This window comes from Saccopteryx leptura, chromosome 2 (genome assembly GCF_036850995.1).
Source record: "Saccopteryx leptura isolate mSacLep1 chromosome 2, mSacLep1_pri_phased_curated, whole genome shotgun sequence".
NCBI classification, from domain to species: Eukaryota; Metazoa; Chordata; class Mammalia; order Chiroptera; family Emballonuridae; genus Saccopteryx; species Saccopteryx leptura.
The window spans coordinates 283,800,560-283,825,411 of record NC_089504.1 but is presented as its reverse complement, the minus strand read 5'-3'; the positions used below and the strand labels follow the sequence as shown (position 1 = coordinate 283,825,411).

Here is a 24,852-nt window from a genome sequence, read left to right as displayed (position 1 = left end):
AATATAAACTGTTAAATGTTAATGGCTAGGTTTATAAAACCACAAGATGCACTCCTTTTTACTAGAAGAAAAAAATGGATCCCAGATGCCTTTTCCAGTTGGACTCCTCAGGCACCCTCTGGCTTTTTAATAAAGCCCTGATAAACAATACTGATTGATAGTTCAGATTACACCTCTGTTGTTTTTCCCAGCCTTTGTTTCTTTAGGAAATAGCACCCATTTGTTCATGAAAGGTAGGGTGGTCCCTTTACCCTTTGTTTGGAGCAAGAATCATTTCTCCTCTTTCAAAAATATGTGACCTCAGTCAGAGAAGCCAGTGAAAAGCTGCCCCCTGTCAAAAAATCTTGAACCTCAGTTTCCAAGTCTGTAAAATGGGGATATTAAGACCTGTTTTACAGAGTCATCCTCAAGGTCTTGACTTCTTTAAAGCCTTAGCTACTCTTTAAAGCCCTGGAAAGGTCTCTCCTTTTCTTTGTAGTTTGTTCCATATGTATCATTTTTTAGAGTCAACGACACACTGCAACTTATGTAATTTTATTAACAAATGTCACCCCAATAAAGTCAATTTAAAAAAATAATAAATGAATTCCCACTTAATTGTATTCTAATTGTTTCCTCTATATGAGTTAATTTGATCACCTTAGGCAGATTGTGAACTCCACAAAAGGAAGTCATGGAATCATTCCTTGACATGTCAGATTTTCAAATACTATATATTCAACATAATAACAGAAATATTAAAGATAATAATAGAAACAATAACAACAATAACCATTTAATGACAATTATTTCCAAGGCACTCTGCTGAATTCTTTATAAACATTTTCTCGTTTAACAACCTTATTAGGTAGATATTACAGATAGGGAAACCAAGGCTCAGAGATTCAGTAGCTTGCTGGAATCCAGCTATTAATCAGCAGCTGGAATTTTAACCCTTGTATATCTGAATCTAAAGCTCTTTGCCTTACTGACTGACTGATGAGTAGGGTCCAAGTGCTTTTCTCCCCTACCAAGTCTGTCATCCTTCTCTTGTAGACAAAATATGGAGGAGACACAATGAGAAATAAAGGTAGGGCCCAACTTTATTGAGACAAACTACATAAAGCATTAACCTGGAAATGCTGAGGTCACCAGTTCGAAACCCTGGGCTTGCCTGGTCAAGGCACATATGGGAGTTGATGCTTCCAGCTCCTCCCCCCTTCTCTGTCTCTCTCTCTCCTCTCCAAAATGAATAAATAAATAAAAATTTAAAAAAAAAGACAAACTACACATAATATTTTCTTTTCCCTTCCTGAAAACCCCATCATCAAAAACTGATCTCAGCATTTCTAACTCAAGAACACTCATTTCACAAAACAAACAGATTTCAGAGATGAAAGGAGAGAGAGTCTGCTTTGTTTTGTTGTTTTGCTTTTGTTTGGTTTTTTTTGGAGCATTTAATATGCCACACAATAGATAAAAGGGTGTCCTCTCCAGGGATCTGGATGACCTATCATTCTTCCTTAGATGGCATCCCAGTCAATTCCCTCCACCTCTCTACCCTCATCCTTCTCTCTACCCATCAATAATACCAGCAGAGGAGCTAGGAGGTAGGCAGGTAGGGTAGAAGCTAAGCCTCCTTCTGGGCATTTACCCTTTTTTGTCCCAAACTCTTATGCCTATCCATTTAAACTGATGACACTAAAAACAGTGAGGCTCAGTCCCTCTGCAAGGCATATAGAGGGGGTGGCAGAAAGACACAAGTTTGTCTAGGGTTTTCTTTCCTTATTTCAGACCTCCTTTTCCCTTCACCCACCTTATAAGAGGGTATACACATACACACACACAAACACACATGCATTTTTAAAAGCAACCATTTCCCTATACACCTCATTATACAATTCTGAGCATCTTTTACCTTCATCCAAAATGGCAACCCATTACAGATGGACTGAATAGAGAAACCAGGCCAGTCCGTGGGCAAAGCAGGGCTTTTTTTTGAAGTTTCCGCTTGGCAGTCTTATTAGGAGCACCAGGGAGATACAGGAATCTCTGTGCTCTAAAACAAGAGTGTTGCCAAGAAAGCTGGAGATTCCCCTATATGTCTATGCCCCCACTAAATCTTCCAGGGAGAGATCTATCTGGGATCTCTTATCATTTTCATCATACCTCCTCTTGGCACTCTAACTTGGCAGTCAGCAAGGGAAATAAATAAGAGAAAAAAAATCATTTTCCAGTATTTTATATCCTTTTAAATTTTCATCTTTATGGCAGACTTGTTTTCTTCCCAAGGGTAATCTGAGAAGCACCATGCCCTCTTTGTTTTAATAAGACTTCGGGAAATTCCACTAGCCTCTGTGGCTGGTGATCTAGTCAGGATCCAAGAGAAGATGACAGCTTCTTGGGTATCCTGGTTGATAAGGTCTTTAGGGGAGCACTGGGTGAATAGCCAAGGAGGAAAGGAAAGGGATGGCTTCTATCATCAGGTTGAACTATAAAGAGCTACAGGATGATAGCGGGTGGCAGGGATTCCAGTGGAGTCTGTGCACAGTGGCTCCCTAGAGGAGCATGCATCGCCCTGAACTGATTGTATACCTTGGCAGAAGGAAAGGCTGCAACATCACCAAGGTAGGACATTTGTCAGACCTACATAGCAAGGCACTTGTAAAGTTAAGACTGCTGGTCAAGTTCCAAGGATCACTTTTTTTAAGACCAGGTGGAGGGAGAGACAGCCTTACCATCCCTCCAAGGTTTGGCTCATGGAAACAATAGATTCAAGAGCATATCTAAAGCAAGTTCCTTGATTCATGCTCTTTATTGGCTAGGAACTTTGGAGTCTTCATTTTAGAAGGAAGGGTAATCAGGTCAAGGAAGCCATAGAGACTTGGAAAATGCATCTGGTAAGCGGCTGGTATATAGAGAATTATTTTAACTCTCTGACTATCTGTCCCAGGCCAGAATTTGCCATGGTTTCCTTCCCTTACTCTACCCTCTTCAATAAGTAAACTGAAAGTCTTCACTGAGTATACTGGGTAAAGGATAGGGAACAGACAGCAGCCAGGGTGGGTAGAGATGTTTCTGATTGCACTCGCATAGCCCTAGTCATACCTCATGGAATAAACGAGCAATGCCTTTGAGACCCAGGGCCCAAAGGAGCAGAGCAATGATGAAAATAAAAGAGGTGGGGTCAGAAGAGACACATCTTCCCTCTCTGGGCCCTCTTTGTTCCCACCTGGCTTTGGTTCCCCCATAGTGGAGTGTCACACTGATAGGTCATCTGACCTGGCCTTGCTGCTGGCCTTACTGCTGGCCTTGCTGAGTCTGCGCTTGTCCCTCTGGTAATCATGGGGGAGGCGATGACCTGAGGAAACTGCATTGGGTATCTCAGGCTTCTGGGCATAACGGATGTGAATAAAACCCTCCCTAGGATTCTGCTCCTGGCCTTGAACCTGCTCAGTGGCCAGGTTGTCTGTGTTTTGCTGAGAGGCCATCTTGTTACTGAAAGGACTGAAGAATTTCCCTCCGGGACCATTCTCCAGGCACTGGCTGAAGTCAGGAGGTGGTGTACAGCTCTGGGCTGCGCTGATAGAGGGGCCAGGAAGTTGGCACTCAGCCATGCCCTGCCTAGACTTGACAAATCGTTGTCTGATCTTTCTCCAGCCTAGGTAGTAAAGTTCAGCCAGACTGAGGAAGAGGGACAGTCCGGCTACAGCCAACATAAAAACAATGAAGACATTCTTCTCTGTGGGTCGAGATACATAACAGTTGACTGGGTGGGGACAGGGACTCCTGCGGCAGACATGCAAGGTGTCCAGAAAGATCCCATACAGGAGGTACTGGCCCACAATAAAGACTACCTCCATGGTTGTGCGAATCAGGATGCTGCAGACATATGTATTGAGTAGAGTGCCCTGGAGGACAATCTTTCCATTAACTTCCTCCCAGCAGGACAGCTCTGTCTTCTCAATCACTGGGTACTCATAAGAGCCAGCACCCTGGACCTCTTTGGCCTTCGCCTCCCGCAACTTGCGTTTCTCCTGCATGCGCACAGTGTGCATGGCGTGGCCCATGTACAACAGGGACGGCGTGGAGACGAAGATGATCTGCAGCACCCAATAGCGAATGTGAGAGATGGGGAAGGCTTGGTCGTAGCAGACATTCTCACAGCCCGGCTGAATCGTATCACACTGGAAATCGGCCTGCTCGTCACCCCAGGAAGACTCCGCCGCTGTGCCCAGCACCAGCATGCGGAAGATGAAGAGGACCGTGAGCCAGACCTTGCCGATCACTGTAGAATGCTTGTGTACTTCCTCCAGGAACGCTCCCAGGAAGCTCCAGTCACCCATATTGGCTCAGCAGAGGACGAACACCAACACTGCAAGTAGGGGAGAGAAAAAGAAAGGGATGGTTCTGCATAAGTCTGGAAGATCCAGCCCTTCTCTGTGGTTCCACTGATTTATACCAAGTGTTCTTTAAGAAAGTGCAGCTAAGAAGTCAAATTCACCTAAAAAGCTCCCTTATTCTCCCCTCTCCCCAACAAAAATGCAAAGAAAGAAAAGATTAAAAGTGATCATATTAGCGAGATTAGAGCATGGTTTCCCCACTTTAATGGATCTAGAAATGAATTAGGATGTGTGCTACAATGTGGAATCTGTGCTTTTACCACCAGAGGTTCTATTTCAGTGGCTTTGGGTATCCTGCCCTGGGAATCTGGATTTGCAATAAGCAGACCATGAAACTCTGAGGCTGACTGGCCAAGAACCACAAATAAAGAAACACTGAATTGTGGAAAGGACACACACACTGGAGTCTGCAAATCTGCAAATGTGACTCTAGGCAAAAACTCACTGACCCTGTTTCCTTGTTTGTAAAATAAAAACGTAAATGGCTACACCAGGTTATTTTGAGGATTAAATGAACAAGTATGTGATATGTTGAAAATCATACCACAAATGTCCCATGTGTTTGAATGGTTATTACATGGAACACTGAATTTTATGACTCCTGAGGGCAGAACTAGGTGGAGGAGGAAAGAGTGAATGACAAATCTGGCCCCTCAGGAAACATTCTCTAACAGTTGGAACCATCCAGCATGGACCAGCTATATTGACAGGTATCAAACAAAAAGTCTTTGGTCACACCAGCTAAAGGTATCACAGATGAGTGCTCAGGTTCTCCCAGCTGGTAAGCAGCTGGCAATGTGGATCTCTTGAACCTCAGTGCCATTGTGTCTGAACAGCCTGGCTTTTCCTTCTGCATACATAGAGAAGATACCCCACACGGACCTGCTCACCCTCACATCCACACTAAATGCCCCAACCCTTTATGTCCTATACAAAACCCTCCCTCATTAGGCCTTGCTTGCTTCTTCAGCTTCATTTTTGGCCTGTCCCTCTAATTCCTTTTATCCATCCATGCTGAATCTGAAAGATTCCCAGGTGACCTTCTCCCAGCAGGCCCCCTCACACCTTACTGAATCTCACCCTTCAAAATTAACCCAGTCATGGCTTCTTCCAGCCCTCTCTGCTCTCCAGAGCTGAGCCTCTTCAACTCCCCTAATGGAACACTCACTCCTCTCCTAGGACTTGCCATCTTGTTTTTTAATCCTTTGCCTGGCTGTGTTCTTCCAGCCAGGGCTCATGGAGACCAGGGACTGTCTTTTCCCCTGAATCATCATCACCTGGCTCAGACAGAGCTTGGCCTAGATTTGCTGCTCAGTAAATCTTAGTTGCATGAATTAAGAAGGGGGTGTCATGCACTGGTTTCCTACCCAGAGGCAAACCATATCCCTATTCCTTGCCTAGGTTTCATTAGCAGGTTGAAAGACCAGATATCACTTTTTCAGTCTCCACTGCAGCTAGTTCAGGTCAGTGAGGTATGCGGAGAATCTAACTGTAGAAGGAATGCTCTAGAAAATGTTGCTCCATCCCTCAGTAAACAGAGAGAGTCTCAGTTGAACTCTTCCTCACTCTTCACTCTTTCCTGCTTATGGACAGGGATGTGTGAGCCAAGATGTCTCAAGCTGCCCAGAGAATCTCAGTAATGCCAGCTAGTGCCCTGAGGTCTCTGAAACTCCTGAATCCTAACTCCAGAATTTTTATTTGAGGAGCAATGAATGTCCTCATGGCTTAAGCTTCTAATCAATAGAATAACAAAAACAAAAAACAAAAAGGAACTGAACATACATATTCCCTTCTTAGATTCATAAAACCTCAGATTTTGATGAGAACTTAGAGACTGTCAAGTTCAAACCTTGACTTTCGCATATGAGCATTCTTTATGCATATGAAGAAAGAGAGGGTGGGAATGCCACATTTCAAGGTTCATGTTTCTTTGGCTCCTGAGTTGATACTTGACAGAGACCAGCCTCTTGGTCTGTTTTCTAACAGCAACCCATCACCCCTTCTCTGTTCTCTGGGAATGAGAAAATCCATGAGTGAGTGGAAAGGGCCTTATCAAAATTCGTTCCCTTCCATATCAAAGGCCCAATCAGGTCTTGAGGCCTTTATTTTTTTTTTTTTGTTTCTTTGTTTGTTTGTTTGTTTTTGTGTGTGGGGGGTTGTTTGCTTTTTGTTTTTATTTTGAGGGAAAGTTGGGGGGGAGAGAGAGAGAGGGAGGGAGGGAGGGAGGGAGGGAGGGAGAGAGAGAGAGACAGGAACATCAAGCTGTTCCTGTATGTGCTCTGGCCGGGTAATCAAACCTGCAAACTCTATGCTAAAGGAAGACTCTCCAACCAACTGAACTATCTGGCCAGGGCTTAATTTTTATTGATTTTTAGAGAAACAGAGAGAGGAAGGGAGAAAGAGTGGAGGAGGAAGGAACACATTTGTTCTACTCAGTCGTGCACTTTTTGGTTGCTTCCCCTGTGTGTCCTGACCAGGGATCAAACCCTCAATGCTGTTGTTTCAGGAAGACACTCTTAACTAAGCTAACTGACCAGGGCTTTTTTCCTCTGGTTTTGATCAGACAATGTGGAAAAATGTGAAGCGTTTGCTAGAAAGGAAAATGCCTGATTAGATAAGAGTTTAAATGAATGATCTGTCAACTCTTCTGGACACATGCACAGTGTTCGGCACCTTCAGGGTCAGCTACACAGTGTGGGGACCAGGATGTAGTGAGTGTCTGAGAAAAGGGGAGTGAGTGAAATAGAGAATGAGAAGAGAGAAGGAGCAAAATGAAGTAAAACACAAGGGTTGTCTGACCTGTGGTGGTGTAATGGATAAAGCATGGGCCTGGGATGCTGAGGTTGCTGGTTCAAAACCCTGGGCTTGCTCAGTCAAGGCACATACAGGAAGCAACTACTACAAGTAGATGCGTCCCGCTACTTCCCTTTCTTTCTCACTCCATTTCTCTCCAAAAATAAATAAATAAATCTAAAGAAACAAAACAAAACAAAACAAAAAACAAGAGGGAATTGGAAATGGAGAAAAAAGGAGCATGTAATAGTTAAGAAAACATGGCTTGTGGTTAGCTAAGTGGAGTTCAAATCCTTGTTATCTGCTGAGCTTAGAGAATTTACTAGATCTGTCTCAGTTTTCTCTTCTGCAAGATGATTATTATTAAAGTATTATGAGGTGATAGATAAAAAGCACTTAGCATAATGATCAGCATATAAGAACAGAATGAAAGGCAGCCACTACTAGCAAGGACAGTGGTGGGAAGGATAAGAATTGGAGGACAGAGAAAAAGAAAGTAGAAAGAGAGGTATATTAAAATAAATAGAAGAGAGAAACAGATGAAAAAGCAGAGGGGAGAAGGGGAGAAAGAGGAAAACAAATGCAAATAAAAAGCAAATGAAAAGAGAGAAACAAATGTCATATTCTTCCAGGATTTGGGGCAAATTTTACAAACTCTCTTCAATCCCTGAAAACTTTCCCCTTGATCTTCTGACTCTGTCAATTATTTCTTGCAAGTCCCAAGGAAGTATAAAAATAGTTCCAGGCAAAGAATGTGATCCTTTGGTTTGGTCTGCCAAGTGGCTTCACTGCTGACTCCCTCACATGTGGTTCAAGGAAACCTATTTGAAAGAAGTAAAGCATGGGCACCAAAAGGAACATCATAGAATATCAGAAAAACAGTATTGGAAATGATCCCGCCTCCAGAGGGAACAAAAGAAAACTAGCTGAGGAGGGGTGGGATGGGGCAGACCAACTGAGACTTGATGGTAGCAAATAGGGTGAAAGACCTCTCATTTGTGACTTCCTGAAAGACTCAGGCAAGGTCAGAGAAACTTAAAATACCTACCATGCACCACCTGCTCAGCTTATAATATGAAAGCCCCTGGCTGAAGTCAGTTGCCCAGCTACATTGTGTCTCTTTGGGGCCCCCACAACCTTAGCTAAAAAAAAAATGGCCGATTGCCTGACCTGTGGTGGTACAGTGGATAAAGCATCAACCTGGAAATGCTGAGGTTGCCGGTTCAAAACCCTGGGCTTGCCTGGTCAAGGCACATATGGGAGTTGATGCTTCTAGCTCCTCCCCCCTTCTCTCTCTCTCTCTCTCTCTCTCTCTCCTCTCTAAAAATGAATTAAAAAAATTTTTTTAAATGGTTGATTAAATACTCATTGAGTTTACTGGGTGTATAGTATTTAAATGTTTTTTAGATTATTATCCATTTCTTGGCAGGAAGTATGTTTGGAGGGGAAAAGGAAGCTGCCCATGCCATGAATAGATTCTATCAAATATTGTGGAGTGGTAATATCAATATATCTCACTGCTTTAGCTTCAGACTTCACTGGCTTCCCACAACCTACAGAGTCCAAACTTTTGAACTTGCACTTGAGACCTTCCACAGTACAGCACAGCACAGCCATATCTTTCTCCACAATTGCTCTCACATACTCAATACTTAAAGCTACACAATTACCCTATTTATGCATACTATCATGGTCTACAATTTCTCAGCTTTTTATCTTGGATCCTTGTTGTTTCTTCTATCTCCAATGTCATTCTTTCCATGCATTCACTGATTTAATAAGTTCATTGTGTGGTTACCAGGCGCCGGGCATCATGCAAGGCATTGAAGATAGGTAAGTTAAAAAGAAAATGACTCCTTGCCTTTTCTCAGTTTAACTGCCTTTATTTCCCCTCACTAAGGAGAGAGATTAAACACATAATTGCAATAAAATATGAAATGTCAATATTAAGGAAATACAGGGCATTATAGGAATATATGGGCAGGAGGCTGACTCTAGTTTAGGGGGTTGAGGAGGGCCTCCTTAGTCAGGGTCCTCCAAAGAGCTCTGGCTAATTGAATTCTACAGCCTTTTGAAATTGATAAAGTTCTGAAATCTCCAAGGCAAAAAGAGTTTCTTATCCCTAGAAACTGGATAAGAGCATCCCAACTCTAAAGGTTCTTCACTCCAAAATCTTCAACATCCTCTTTCAATGTGTCATATCCTAGGACAAAGCAAAAATATTGGAGAAATCATCAAGGAACTTGTTTGGTAACAGAGCATGGCACTTAGATAAAAGGGAAAAAGCCAAAGGAAGACTTTCGTGTACAGTGATCATGAATCATTGCATAGCCTTACTTCATGTATTATATGACTAGAAATAAAATTCAGATATTTATATTCCCAATCCAGTGCTCCTCCTTATGTTGACACTGCTGTCCACTGAGCCAGTATTTCCAAAGAAAATCAATTAAGAGTCATCTAAATTAACAAAAACTCAGCCAGGACCGCTTCCTCTGACACCACAAATCTAAGTAGACAATGGGAAAGCCTTCTCAAATTGACCTCAGCCCTCTTTGATGTCTCCTGAACTCTGAAGACTGTAAATTATCATCTTGCAAGTAGGGTACATTCTAATTCATGCTTACTTATATGCTGCCTTACACTTGTTCTCCAAAAGTTTCTTGGCTCAACCAATCCAAAAGTATTTTTTTGGGTTTCTCTTATGTGCCTATCTGTTCTGGGTATTGAAAATAATACCTAAGAAGTATCAGGCCTGGCACATATAAGGCACTCAATGATAGCTGTTGAATTACTAAAACCAGGCATAATTTCTGCCCTCAAAGATTTAAAAGCTTTTCCTCTCAAGTGGGCAGTAGACTTCTCAAAGTCCAAAGCCCCTCTTCTACTTTGTATATTTATTGCATTAGATTCTATCATTAAGTATATAATAAAATTTTTTTAATGATTGAAGCAGTAAGTTTGCAAAGTGATCCTAGGAAGGCTCAAATCTTCCTTCTTAAGTCCAGTGATAAAAAAAAAAAACCTTATTCAGTTCAAAATGTGCTTCACCTATGTTCTCTTGTTGACCAAAAAGGCCTTATTTTTGTTCAAGATTGAATACCTTCAGGACATATAAACACTCAATTGTTATTGTTTAATAGTGAATCTTCATAACCATTTTGTGAGGTGGTGGTTATTACCTCTGTTTTGCAAAGGCAAGACATGTAGAGAAGATAATAGACTTATTCAAAGAAACAAGGACTAATTGGGTACATATCCATGACTCCATTCCAGTTGATCAGGCTGGTGCACACAGAGAGTTTCCCTCCAGCTCCCCTCTAAGGACAGAGCCCATCAACTCTTATGTGTTCTACTTTGGAACGTCAAAAGCTCCTGCTCACCCTGGGGCAGTGAGTGATTTGAGACAGGACTCTGCCATTTAGTGATAAGGCCTGGGGGTCAGCTTTTATATAATCAAGAAAATATTTATGATGCTCCCTTGATGTGACCAGCACTGGTTGGGATGCTGAGGGGATTAAGGACAAGAATGATTCCATTCAGTTTTACTAAGTAAATTATTTGCTCTATCAGCTGTGTATTCTCTCTCTAACTCAACCTTGACCTCCTTAAAGACAAGTCTTTTTATTTATTTATTTATTTTTTTTTTCAGAGACAGAGAGAGGGATAGACAGGGACAAACAGAGAGGAATGGAGAGATGAGAAGCATCAATCATTAGTTTTTTGTTGCACATTGCGACACCTTAGTTGTCCATTGATTGCTTTCTCATATGTGCCTTGACTACAGGCCTTCAGCAGACTAAGTAACCCCTTGCTCGAGCCAGCGACCTTGGGTCCAAGCTGGTGAGCTTTGCTCAAACCAGATGAGCCTGTGCTCAAGCTAGCGACCTCGGGGTCTCGAACCTTGGTCCTCTGCATCCCAGTCCGACGCTCTATCCACTGCACCACCACCTGGTCAGGAAAAGACAAGTCTTGATATTTTTCCTTCATTGCATCTTCTCTCTCCCTCTTCATTCCCTTGAGTGCTTAACATTGTGCCTTACACATAGTAGTTAATATGTGTACTTTTAAAAAACAGCAACAATAGATGAATGACAGCATTTGGGTCACACAAAACACCTAATGACAGCAGAAGAAAGTGGCCTAGGGACACCTGCCAAATGACTATGATGGCCAGGACATCAAGGAAAGAGAAGCCACTGAGCCTTTCTTCTGACAGTGAGAGAAAACTCCACTGGTCTCAACAAGATTGCAGATGTCTGGAGCAGAGACTCCATCAGCATGGACTATTCCTTCTCTGCCTCCTCCCCCAGATCACTGGGGAGCTCACCCAAGTTTGTCAAAATTATATTTTTAGACCACTCCACAGAGTCTGAGTCTAATTCTGGACAACAACACATGTTCTGGACAGTATATAACAGATCTCTGGTTCTCAATAAAGGTTGTTATTCATAGTCATAATGACAGCTCCTTGGCCGCACGCTGTAATTCTGCTTACTATATAGTGGAATGTGTCACAAGGCAGGGTTGACTTGTTTCCCAGTTAAGAGAATTCTGTTGTAAAAAGACTCAAGGAATCTCATTTAAAGAATGCCTTAGACATAGTATCATGTCAGTGCAGTTCAGTTCTGAAAGCGTTTATTGAGCTGCTAAGCTATGCCAGACATCAAAGTTGGCTTTATAAAGCACCAAATATAACCATAGTCTCAAAATTCTTATGTATTTATTCATTAATGTAAATTTTTCTGATTTCCCTTTATTCTAATAGATTCTTCCTAAAATGGATATACAGGGAGAGTTAAATAAGAAGTGGTTTTGGTCCTCAGCTACCTCAGGAATCTTCATTATCCTTGGAGAGTCTCAGCTTCATTTTCTAGTTTACTCAGAGTTACACAAAAAGAATTTGACTCGAAGTGATAACAGTAATAATAAAAAAGCTAACACTTATTGAGACCTTTAAAAAAATTTTTTTTCCATTGGTTTGAGAACAAGAGGAGAAGGGAGAGAGGGAGAGAGAGGGAGGAAGAGAGAAAAGAGAGAAAAGCATCAACTTGCCGTTCTACTTTGTTCCATTTAGTTGTGTACTCGTGGATTGCTTCTCTAAGGTGACTTGACTGGGGATCAAACCCACAACCATGGGCACTGAAACAATGCTTTATCCACTGAACCATCCAGCCAGGGCTTGAGGCCTTTTTATGTAATAGGCACTTGCAAGTTTCTTTCTATATTTTTCTCATTTGATTCTCACAAAAATATGAGGAAGTAGGAATTATCCTCCTCCCCTTTTTAGAGGGCTCAGAGAGGGCTCCCCTTTTTAGAGGGTTCAGAGACTTGAGCAAGACACACTGCTCTTAAACCAGAAGTTGGCTTCAAATCCTGCTTTTGTCTAGTCTGTCACTGATGCCTCTGCCTTAACTGTGCTGAACTATCTCAATCGTCTAAAGTTTCTTTCTTGATAATCCTTACCAGTCAAAGGCTAGACACTTTTACCTAAGATGATTGCCTCAGGGATATTTGTGAGATCAAAGTTAGAGCAGGCAGTTGATTGTTAAGTGGCTGGAGTAATTCTTACATTTAGAATTTCTATTCTTTTTCTGATTTAGGTTTAGGGTAGCTACCTCAGCCTCAGGGAAAATGACCAGGTATATGATATAGCTACAGCTATTGATTTGGGCAGTATGGGCAGTTTTCTCAGAATTACAAGTCCTTTGGGAGCCTGTACTTCTGAACTTTGATCACTATGTAGGGGAGAGGGAGATAGAGATGAGAGGGAAGGAGAAACAGATGGCTGAGGCAAAGTAGTTTCTCTCCTACTCCAGCCAATAGCATGTAATTAACTCCTCTTTCAATTTAATTATTTTATTCTGGCAAGGACAGAATGGTCTACTCAGAGACACCATGCTAGCTGACAGTTGTTTCAAAGCCAAGGAGGTGGAAAGGAGCAGGCAAAGTGGAGAAAGAGAATTATGCTAGGAAAAATATTTTTTCTTCTTAAGTTAGAGGAAGATATATTTATAAGGAGTGGGTGGGAGGGAGTGGCAAATGGAGATATTTGATTGCAATTAAATATTGAGAGGTCTTTTGTAATTGTCCCCAGAGGGTTGTTTAGTAACTGTGCAGTTATTAATGGAAATTATAGGCCCTGGCCAGTTGGCCTAGTGGTAGAGCCTCGGCCTGGCATATGAATGTCCCAGGTCGATTCTGGTCAGGGCATACAGAAACGCCCATCTGTTTCTCCACCCCTCCCCCTCTCACTTCTCGCTCTCTCTCTCTCTCTCTCTCTCTCTCTCTCTCTCTCTCTTCCCTTCCTGCAGCCATGGCTCAATTGGAGTGAGTTGGCCCCTGGCACTAAGGTTGGTTACATGGTCTCCGCCTCAGGTGTTAAGAAAAGCTTGGTTGGAGCAACAGAGCAATGGCCCCAGATGGGCAGAGCATCAGCCCCCTCGTGGGCTTGCCAGGTGGATCCCAGTCAGGGGGCATGCAGGAATCTGTCTCTGCCTCTCCTCCTCTCACTGAATTAAAAAAAATATATTTGTATTTATGAAATGCTTACATTTTCTTATTTTTCTCATCATCTTGTCATAGATTTATAGTACAGAAGAGCTGAAAAAAATCTAGAGATAAATAAAAACTCAACCCCTTATTATTACACAAGGTGAAAATGAGGGTCAAGGGAAGTTGATTAATAGTAATAGCAGATACCATTAAGATAAGTGTTTGCCATGTGTAAAACACTATACAACTATACTTTCTAATTCTTACACTAACCCTGCTAGGAAAGAAGTATTACCCCATTTTACAGATGAGAAAACTAAAGCTCAGAGGTTAAATAGCTTGTACAGTGTCACGCAACTATCTGATACTGCCTAAAGTACTTGAACCTGGTATGCCCGGCTCCAAAAATCTACATTTTTCTCTGTCTATAAAAGGTAAAAAAACCCTCAGAGTCTCTAAGACTGACAGCTGGAGACAAACCTGTAACCAGACCCCAGTCTCCTAACTTCCCAAGCAGGGCTTTTCCTACTTTCCATAAGAGGGCCAGGGTTTTTCCTTTTAGCCTCTGGCTTATTAGTTGGCAGTCTCTTGCATATGCTGTTTCTATAATTAATTATTACATTGGGGCCCTCAGCCCACAGTGGTCAGGATTTCCAGACTTCAGCATCTGCCACCATTCAGCCAGAATTCACATATAGAAGTTATTTCCTTTTTTAGCCATTAAGTGCTTTTGGCTGCGGCAGTATCTACTGCCAGGTTCTCAGCTGGCCAAACAGCAGGCTCTGGTGTTCCACTGATGTCAAATCATAACAAGAACAAAGGAAACAGAAATAGTTAGGTGGTGAGGTTCATGGACCCTAAGGAGTTGTGGGATTCTAACCATGCCTCCATCACTCTCTAGTTGTGTGACCTTAGGCAAGTCACTTAACTTCTCAGTTTTCTCCTCATCTGAAAAAAGGAAATGTTTTCTCATGGACATTAAGCAATACATGAATATGTGGAATTGCCTAGAACTGTATTTGGCACACTATAGCTACTCAGTAATGTTAGTTCTTTTTCTTTTCTGATAGTTCCAGTAAAAACTCCTCTCAAACATGATCCAACTGGCCAGTTTGATGCAGAATTTGAGAGTACAGCAAGCTGGTTAGAGTGACACAGCAAGGACCCCCCCCCCCCCCCAAGGTACCAAGTGGAGGAAGGTGACTACCGGAGGAAGGGAAAACACAGTCAATGGGAAGGATATTAATTAAACTGTAAATTCGGTTTTTTTGTTGTTGTTGTTGTTGTTTTTACAGAGACAGAGAGAGAGAGTCAGATAGGGACAGACAGACAGGAATGGAGAGAGATGAGAAGAAGAGAGAGAGTCAGATAGGGACAGACAGACAGGAACGGAGAGAGATGAGAAGCATCAATCATCAGTTTTTCGTTGTGGCACTTTAGTTGTTCATTGATTGCTTTCTCATATGTGCCTTGACCGTGGGCCTTCAGCAGACCAAGTAACCCCTTGCTCAAGCCAGAGACCTTGGGTCCAAGCTGGTGAGCTTTAGCTCAAACCAGATGAGCCCATGCTCAAGCTGGCGAGCTCGGGGTCTCAAACCTGGGTCCTCTGCATCCCAGTCCGATGCTCTATCCACTGCGCCACCGCCTGGTCAGGCTAAATTTGTTATTTCACTAGACATGAGGATCTCCTGAAGGGAGGTACAGGGCCCCACTCAAATCAGGCTCTTCTCATTCTTGTAATAGTTCCAGGCTGCCTCCCAACTTTAACTTAAACTTTTGGTCGTGGAGATGGACTCCATATTATAAAATGTGTGCTTCCTGCAATTCCTTCCTAATTTATAAGGATCTGTAGCACCTTTGAATCTAATCACCAATCTGAATGCACACCCACAATGGTAAATTTGAAACTGGCTCAGTTCTACTGAGACAAAAAATAGGTTTTCTATTCTGTAAACTAAAGAGAAGGGAGATCCTGATCCCCAACTCTATCTGCCCTCTCCTGAAGTCCTGAATCATAAGGATGCTAGGCTTGATAAAGAAAATAAAAGCACTCTATGAACAAGAGCCTCATAAAAGAGGCTCTTTCCAGGTTCAGCTATTTTTTGGTGACTTTAGACAAGACATTACCCCTCCTTAAGCCTCAGTTCACTTGTATAAAACCAAGTGGTTGAGTTGAATGGTTGCTTAGACCCTTCTAACACGAAGTTAGAACATCTGAGGAATTTTTGACTCACCCATTTGCCATAGATTAGCAAATTAGAGGCAAAGCCAAGAGGCAAATCCAGATTTTCTGATTCCCAACTTAAAGGTCAGCGACAGTAGTTCTAGGAAAAAACTCATGGCCATAAAAGCCAAGCAGTACCTGTGAATTACATGTCACAGAGAGCCTTCATGACAGAAAGGCCTTTGCATCAAATGAAATGCAATTTGAAGACACTTGGGCTGAGGACCAGGTGACATGGATTCTCTCTATTGTTCGATTATTCATTGAGCACTTATTATGTGATAGCCATTTTAAATACATTACTTTATTTAATCCTCATAAAATTTATAAAGAAGGAACTTATTAACTTCTTTGGCAGGCAAAAAACTGAGGATCATAGACATTAAATAAGTTACCCAAGGTCACATAGCTGACATTCTAACACAAATGTGATTTTAATACCCAAATTCTCCCTTCTGCCCTACCCCTGAATTACATAAACTCCAAGGTCCGTATGTGCTATTTCAATATCCCTGATTCTGAGACTGCCCGACTCCCCTTCCTTATGAAGATGAGTGGATTGTTGCTGAAGGCTGAATTTTTCTTCCCATCATTTGTTAATATGTTAGAAACAATCAGTTTACAAAGTGGCATCAAGTTGTCATTTTCCAGGAACCAGCAGCTTGTGACAATAGAAAGAAAGTCTGTTTCTTTTCTAGGAAACCTGAAGCATTGGTGATGAAGAACAGGTGGGCAGGAGGGTGTTCACTGCAAGAAAATAAGATTGTAGAGATGCTTAAACAGAAGAAGCAGGGAGGCTTGGGAAAAGCCAGAGGCTCAGAAACCACAGCTGAGGACTGAAGTCAGAAGAGCCTTAGAGGGAGTGAGCAGAGCAAGGTGTTCTCCTTGCTCTGACCTGGCTCTGACTCACTGTGTCATCTACAACAAGTCACTTCCCTATTCCAGGCCTTGTTTTTTTTTTATCTGTCAAAGAAGAGGTTGACAGGCAATCTAAGAAAGCTCTTCTAGTTCTAATGGCCCAGTACTAGAAGGGAAAATAGGAGTGAGGCAGCTAAGAGACAAAAAGGACGACCAGTTTCAGGAGCCCAGCAAGAATATCTCTGGGGTTCTGAGGCAATGGCAAATAGGGCAACACTGCCATGGCTTTCTGAACTTCATGTGTCCAGATGAGAGGATGCCCAGGGGTTGCCAGGTTGGAAACCAGGGAATACATCTCTGGATATTCTCTGCTATGCATGCTGTGGTCACATTGGGACTGCTCCTTGGCAGCTGCTGAGGGAGGAAAAAGCTTGCAGAGACAGCCAGGGAGCAAGCTCCAATCAGCTCTGCCACCCTGAGGAACCTGGCAAGAAGGTGGAAAGTTCAGAGTTGTCCCCAGAGAACAGTGAATCAGGGTCTGGGCTGGGCTGGGCTGTGACTCTGGGGGCAGTGGGTGAAAGAAATGGAGATTGTTTGACCTGCTGATGTAAAAGCCAGGCTGGGACACCTCTAACTACCAGCTCGTGTCCCCAGCCATGACGCGCCTCACCAGCCAAATCAAAGTGCCACAACTCCACACCCTGGCCTTAGTCTCTTCTTTTACTGTTGCTGGGCTTCTCTCAGGTTTTCTGACTCCCCATCCAGTGCTCTTCACACTGCCCTTCCGTTTCTCAGGCCAGTTGGATTCAGTGTGCCAGAGCCTTGCTCAGGAAATAACCAAGTGAGATGCTGAGGAGTAAGAACCAGGAATCCCTCCATTATGAGATGCTGGGAGGGGGAATAAAGGAAATTGAACAAAAGCATAATAATAATACAAAAGCATTGTGTCAAGCTTCCCTTTTTTTTCAGTTGTTTTGAGTTGTATTTGAGCCTAAAGAACCATAGCTGCTGAACGGAACCAGGGGCACCTTTCTATTTCAAACTCCTCCTGTTATAGATGAAGACACTGATGCCCAGAAGAGGGACTGTCCAGAAGTGACCAAGATCATACAGCCACTCAGTGTCCCAGGAACCAGGTCTCCCAGCCTCTGCGTCCAGATTCTTTTGCCACATGCTCAGAAAAGAGGGCAAGTAGCTGTCAAACCCTTTGCCCAGCAACCTTCTACCTCGCCCTGCACTCAGGAAGAAAGGTGACCTTCAGTGGGCTCCTCTCTCGGCTTCTTTCCTGGGTCTCAGCAGCCTCTTGCCTCTGACAGCAAGTGGCAGGCCAGATTAGTCACAATGCACAGTAGGGACATGATACTCTGCAGTAAACTAAGCAGGGAATATTTTTAAACCATCCAACATGCCTTGGATGGGGGGGGGGGGGGAATCAAAACACTCTCCTAGTTATTGCAGAAGGCATTTCAAAAAAGATTCCAAGCCTAGAGGAAGCATTGTGAAATGATGGTTTTTAAAAGGGCCAATTCCATCTTAACAGAATTGCTTGGAAATGGACGGCAGACCCCTTAAAAGATACCCCAGAGCATCGCAACTCCACAAGAGGTGAAGCCCTCCACTCACCATTCTACAGCTGCTTGTATACCAAGTAAGTCATTTATCTTGGCTTCATAGACCAGCCTCCTTAATATATCCAAACCTCACCATCACAGGGAACACTGTGAGGTAGGGAATAAACCCACAGGTACAGAGAAAGAGCTCTATTATTATCCAGCCTGTAATTCAAGGTTCTCCATTCTGGCTCTTTCCCATCAACTGGTAGTTGTATCTCTTAAAATTCAAGTCCACACACTTACCTTCTTGTTTTTCTCCTCTCCAATTTCTGTTAGCTTCTTAGTCCCCTGGCCACCTCTCTTCTGACTGCCCACTGTTTCTTGCTCTTGAACCTATCAGTTGTTCCTCTTCCACCCTCGTTTTAATCCTTATCTGCCACCCTCCCTCCTCCCACTTCTTCATACTTTCTCTCTCCACCCCTTTCCCCCTCTGGGTCCCTCCCTCTTTTCTCTCTTTTGTGCTTTTAGAATCTTTGTTCATTTAGAAAGTTTTATTCCTTCTATTTTCCTTCCTGCAGCTTCTCCTCGCCGAGTTCTCCCCAGAAGGAGGCAGAGCCCTCCTCCTCCCCTGTTTCCCTCCTGCTGTCACTGTGGCCACAGTCCTTGCATTCACCCCATCTCCGGCTTTACCTGCCCACCCTCTCTGCTGAGCCTCCTCAACTACCACAAGCCAGGGTGGGGAAACTGGCACTACCCAGAGATGCTCTTCCTTATCTTATTCCTGTTGTCAGATAAAGGGCACTCAATCATAGCAAGGTGCTTTGGGGACTCCTCCTAGGTGCACATCAATGAGCTGTGCACCAGTTACCATGAGAAACATGCTGTCATGGTTTACAACGGACAATACTCAGAATGGACACCAGGGGTCACCTGACAGCTCCAAAGGCCAAGAAGGGAGCATTCCTACCACTCTATCTTCTCCTGTCTCTATGAAAAGAGCACCTTCTATGTGCCTGGCACTGGACTAGGGGTGACATAACATATACATTCTATTTTTATTTCATTTAATTAGCTACCTTCCAATTCTTCAAGGTAAACTGACAGTTCTACATCTCACATTTAAGGAGACTGAGGTTCAGAGAAATCAAGTAACATAACCATGGTTAATAATATGACCTAGGCCTTGGACAGGTAGCTCAGTTGGTTAGATCATTGTCTTGATAGGCCAAGGTTGTGGGATAGATCAACATTCAAGAATCAATCAAATGTGGTACACATATACAATGGAATACTACTCAGCCATAAGAAATGATGAAATACTGCTATTTGCAACAACATGGATGGACCTTGAGAATATTATGCTAAGCAAAATAAGTAAATCAGAAAAATCTAAGAACTATATAACTCCACACATAGGTGAGATATAAAACTGAGACTCGTGGCCATAGACAAAACTTAAGTGGTTACCAGAGGGAGAGGGTGGAGGGGAGAGGAGTAAGGAGAGCCAAACACACAGGGATGGAAAATGATTTGACTTTGGGTGTTGGCCACACAACTCAATAAATAGTTCAGATACTATGGAGGTGTATACATTAAACCTATGTGTTTCTATGGACCCATGTCACCCCATTAACTTTAATTTTTAAATAAAAATAAATAAAATAAAATTTTAAAAATAAAAAGAAATCAAAGTTGGGTGATCAGAGGGCTGAAGAAGTTGCCCCAATAATAAGTGACCAATGCCCAAAACAAATTTTTTTTAAAAAAATAACTAAATAAAAAGTGAAAAAAGCCCTAGCTGGTTGGCTCAGTGGATAGAGTCAGCCCAATGTATGGAAATCCCAGGTTTGATTCCCAGTCAGGGCACACAAGAGAAGCAACCATCTGCTTTTCTTCCCCTCCCTGTCCCCCTTTTCTCCCTCTTCCTCTTCCACAGCCAGTGGTTCAGTTGGTCCAAGTACATCAGCCTCAGGCACTAATATTAGCTCAGTTGATTGGAGCATTAGCCCCAGACAGGGGTTGCTGGGTGAATCTCGGTTGGGGCACATGTGAGAGTTTGTCTCACTATCTCCCTTCCTCTCACTTAAAAAAAAAAAGTAAAAAAAAAAAAAGAATCAATTAATGGATGCAGAAATAAGTGGAACAAATCAATCTCTTTCTCTCTCTCTCTAAATCAATCAATCAATTAATTTAAAATTTTACATGACTCAGTTACTAATGATAGAGTCTAGATTAAAAGTTTTAATGGCCTGACCAGGTGGTGGCAGAGTGGATAGAGCATCCAACTGGGATGCAGAAGACCCAGTTCGAGACCCCGAGGTCGCCAGCTTGAGCACGGGCTCATCTGGTTTGAGCAAAAGCCCACCAGCTTGAACCCAAGGTCGCTGGCTCCAGCAAGGGGTTACTTGGTCTGCTGAAGGCCCGCAGTCAAGGCACATTTGAGATGGCAATCAATGAACAACTAAGGTGTTGCAACGCTCAATGAAAAACTAATGATTGATGCTTCTCATCTCTCTCCGTTCCTGTCTGTCCCTCTCTCTGACTCACTCTCTGTCTCTGTAAAAAATAAATTAAAAAAAAATTTTTTTTAAGTTTTAAGGTATGCCAAAATTCCCTCTTTGTTCTTTCCACAAAAGCATACAGATCTCCCAGCTGGAATTGAGCCAATAGAAGTTGTCCTTTTTTGGCATAACACTCTTGCCGGTGAGCAAATACAGAAATTGTGAGTTAACTCTCTTCATTGTCAACTCTTTTCCTCAATTTCTCAACTGAAGCACATAGCCATGGATCCACTGGAGTTGATAAATATCAATGACAGAGGTTGATGAGTGGACAGAAACCAGATGACCAATGAGCAAGGGCCCACTGATTGTAAGAACTAGAAGAAAACTGCAGAGATCATTTGGAACAGCCAGGGAAAATGAGGTCCAGAGAGTCAAACCCGTTTGTCAGTGTCATACACAATAAAGTGAGTGACAGAAGCCAGATCAGAACCCACATCCATTCCTTTGTTCCACATTATCACCTTCACATTTAGCACCATTCACAAGCATTTCGACATTTTGCAAAACTGTTTCTTCAATGCACAAAATTTTTCATAAGTTTTCACAAGAGGGAAAAGAACATGAGGCCAAGTTTCCTGTGTCCAGGCATGCAGCAGCCCTGTTGAAAACAAACCCTAGATTCTTGATTTTTGAGCCTGAATTTCCCCACTTTTTGTTATGTGGCATCAGAACAGATCCTGGGGCTAGCTCAGATTTAAATCCTGGCTCTCCCACTTACTAGCTCTGTGCCATTGGGCAAGGAAAACCTCTATGCATCTGTTTCCTCAACTGTAAATTGGGGATGATAATAACTACCTCCTAGGGTTGTCATGAAGACTGAGTACGTGTAAAGCACTTAGAACAATGGGTGATACATGGTAAGTGCTATGAATGTGACTGAAAGATATAATACAATGCAATATATTCTGCTCACAAAAATGAGGGGATATTTCAAAATGAATATGAAATGATAAAATATCCCCTCACTTTTGTGAGCAGAGTACAATACAATATATTACAACACATCACAGTATAATACCTATTTATTCCTGCCTGTACCTACCCAGCCCAGACCAAACTCCTAAGATAGAATTCAGCATGTGAAACCATAGAATGAATGCCATGCTGATATCCAGTTTCTTCTTCAAAACTTTGTTCTTATATCCCACCCACTCTACAAACACTGAGACTCCTGAAACACCCTATTATCTCTAACCAGGAGATGGCCAGTTAATGAACCCATAAGTCTCAGTTGAATGATAATCTGTGAACAGGGAAGGTTTCATGAACTAGTAATTCTTAGATCGTTGTCTGCCAAAGGAGAGTCTAGCTGGAAGCAAGGCTGAGGATTAAGGGAGAATGCCATTTTCCTCTGAATGTCCAAAAGGAAAAAATTTGCCAAGATGCAGGCATGCCCATGATTCTGGAGAAAGCACAGGGCACAGAAGATAAACATTCCGACACTGCTTTGCTTGTAGAGAGATAAAGCAGTGGAGAAACTGGATACGTTACTGGAAATGATCAGGAAGTCAGAATTGAAGCTGAGAAAAGACAAAGATCTTGAGGTCAAATGATCTCAACTCAATAAAGTCAAACAGCTCTCCAGCCAGCCACTCTACTCAAGATGGTATCTGTGACAGAGTATATTTTCATGGCCCAAAGCTAAACTGCTTTGGCAAGGTCTTCAGTAATCTGGTTTATTCCTCACCTGGGTTTCTCCCAAGCTCAGGTAAGGACTCTGACAAAATTAAGGAAAATGTCCTTTGGGTTGGGATCTGGGGTGATTGATTATCTAAAGGGGTCAAATCTGGCAGTCACCATATATCTAAGAAGGACACTGTGAGCAGATGCCTGATGTCCCAATAAAGGAGGGATAGGGGAAAGGTTGACGGTAGAAACTGAGGGTCTACCATGCCCTCCTCCCCTTTCAGCTTAATAAAGCATCTTAGATAGAGGTGCCAAGGTCTATGTTCCACACATTAAAAAATATGCTGAGAGAAGCCAAAATTTGGTCAAAGAATTGCCAAATAACACCTTTAAGGAAAGGCTGTAGAAGTGGGATGGCAAAATAGACTTCATTCATCATGTATGTACTATGTGCTAGGCTTTGTGCGAGGCACACTTCACATTCTTTTACTTAGAGATAATAGAAACAAGAAGATAACCTTCTGAAAATCATGTGAACCATCCATCAGGGTCTTCTGGACAAGGATTCATTGGCCACTCCCCTGGGCCCAGCCTATCCTAAGTGGGAGAAAAGGGCCATCCTTTGTCCATAAGAAGTTGATGTACTAGTTGCAGAAAAGAGCTAATTACACAAAACAATTAGTGTAAATGGCAATATTCCATACACATGTGTTCTCAATGCATAATGATATAATTATGTTAAATTATGTGAGGAAATAATTATTTGGAAAACAGGTTTATAGAGAGTGATCTCTTTGTTGTGCTATAGTGCAGGGGAAGAGGAAAGGCACATTTATGGAAGGAATTCTATGTATCAAATATTTTCACCTCACAGCACTGCAAGACAGATACTATGGTAGCATTTCCACTTTATATTATAGAAAAGAAAATTCAGACTCGGAGAAGATCAGTAACTTGCCAAGACTAATAAGTGAAGAAAAGTTCTGTCTGATGCCGAAAGGTCAGGTGCTTTTTCCCCATGGCTATACAGGAAATTCTCATGAAACACATTGCCCTGGTCAGATAGGAGGGCACAGGGCCCCCCAGATAGGAGCAAATAGACCTGAAAATGGACTCCATCCCTAGCAAGAGAGATTGTGCTTGGCCCTGACTATGAAGGTGGTGCAGCACCAGCTGAGGTTTTCAGAAAGAGACACGGTCATCTTTTCTACAAGTCTTTTAAAAGTGGCATTTTGAAAATTGCTTCTTTGATTTCTCCTTAGAGGCAAGATGTAGGAAATCACCTATCTGATCTTGGACCCTCTATAACTTGGATTGGGGAACTTCAATTAAAAAGCCCTGAGCATGGATGGTGATGTGAATGGAATCCCCTGCTGCAAACACAGGGATATAAATTTCTTGGATGCAAACACCAAGAAACTGTGTGAGTGATCTTTGTGCAAACACAAAAGAGTGCATGTGAACAGGCTTTAGGAAATTAGCTTAGAGGTTTATAGATTGCTTCCTCTTTGCACTTGTTAATCCCCTATCACCTGATCGCCCTCCCCTGCAATCCTGTTACCTTTGCTCTGCTTCTGATCAATAAAAGCTCTGGGAGCAGGGGACTTTCGAGGTTAGTCTTACTTGACTGTTTCTCCCTCTTCTCTTGACAACAGTTTGTGTCTTGAGCAGTTTTTCCATGTGACACTGGTAGTTCCCAGCAGGCTGGAGAACTACAACAAGAGGGCAAATGAGGAGACCTTTTAGTGTCTTCTCTACCCAATGAAACTCTAACTCTACAAGTATCCTTCCCAAGACACTGTGGTCCAGATGTTTAAAGAGCTTTCTCCATTAGAGCCTACAATGAAAACACACACAAATAAGTTCTGTCAGCATCTAATTGCAAGAGCAATGGGTCCCCTATGCCTCATTGGAGGACATAAATGGGTAATTGGAGCCATGGTTAGTGGGCTGAGGTCACACTTTCTGCTGGTGGAGATACAGACATAAATAAGCTGTTCCCTTTAAGACTTTTACTATCCAAAAAGTGGCTAAATGAGCAAGAACACTCTGTTCCAAGAAACAGAAAGCAAAAGAAACACAGACTTCCTTTTCTCTGATGCTTTGGCCTATGAATCTACTCCTAATACATCTCAAGTTTTAATTCCAAAGGGAAGGTTTAAGTCACATCCATACCTTTGGGTGTAAGGCAGATGTGATCTTTTGAGATCACAAACTATAGAGCTCTCTATGGTGGGTTTGGGTCAGTGGCCTCTAGGGATATGAGAAGAGGAGGAAAAGGAATCCAGTACTGGCCACGCATGATTTTCTCCCATTGAAGTTAGAGCATGAAGACAATAGACGAATGCAGCCTCATT

The 24,852-nt window shown here is 42.5% G+C and overlaps 1 protein-coding gene across 1 annotated transcript; it reads right to left on the bottom strand.

The window, feature by feature from the left end:
• Positions 1–556: 556 nt before the first annotated feature.
• Positions 557–18,732, bottom strand: GJA5 (gap junction protein alpha 5). Its single transcript, XM_066362102.1, has 2 exons — positions 18,609–18,732; positions 557–4,354 (listed from the first exon to the last, which is right to left on the bottom strand). The coding sequence occupies exon 2, from the start codon at positions 4,323–4,325 to the stop codon at positions 3,240–3,242; it is 1,086 nt and encodes a 361-aa protein (XP_066218199.1). The 5' UTR covers positions 4,326–4,354; positions 18,609–18,732; the 3' UTR covers positions 557–3,239.
• Between the last annotated feature and the right edge of the window lie 6,120 nt (positions 18,733–24,852).

Excerpts from the sequence above, each read along its gene's own strand:
- GJA5 (XM_066362102.1), bottom strand. The coding sequence starts at position 4,325 with ATGGGTGACTGGAGCTTCCTGGGAGCGTTCCTGGAGGAAGTACACAAG.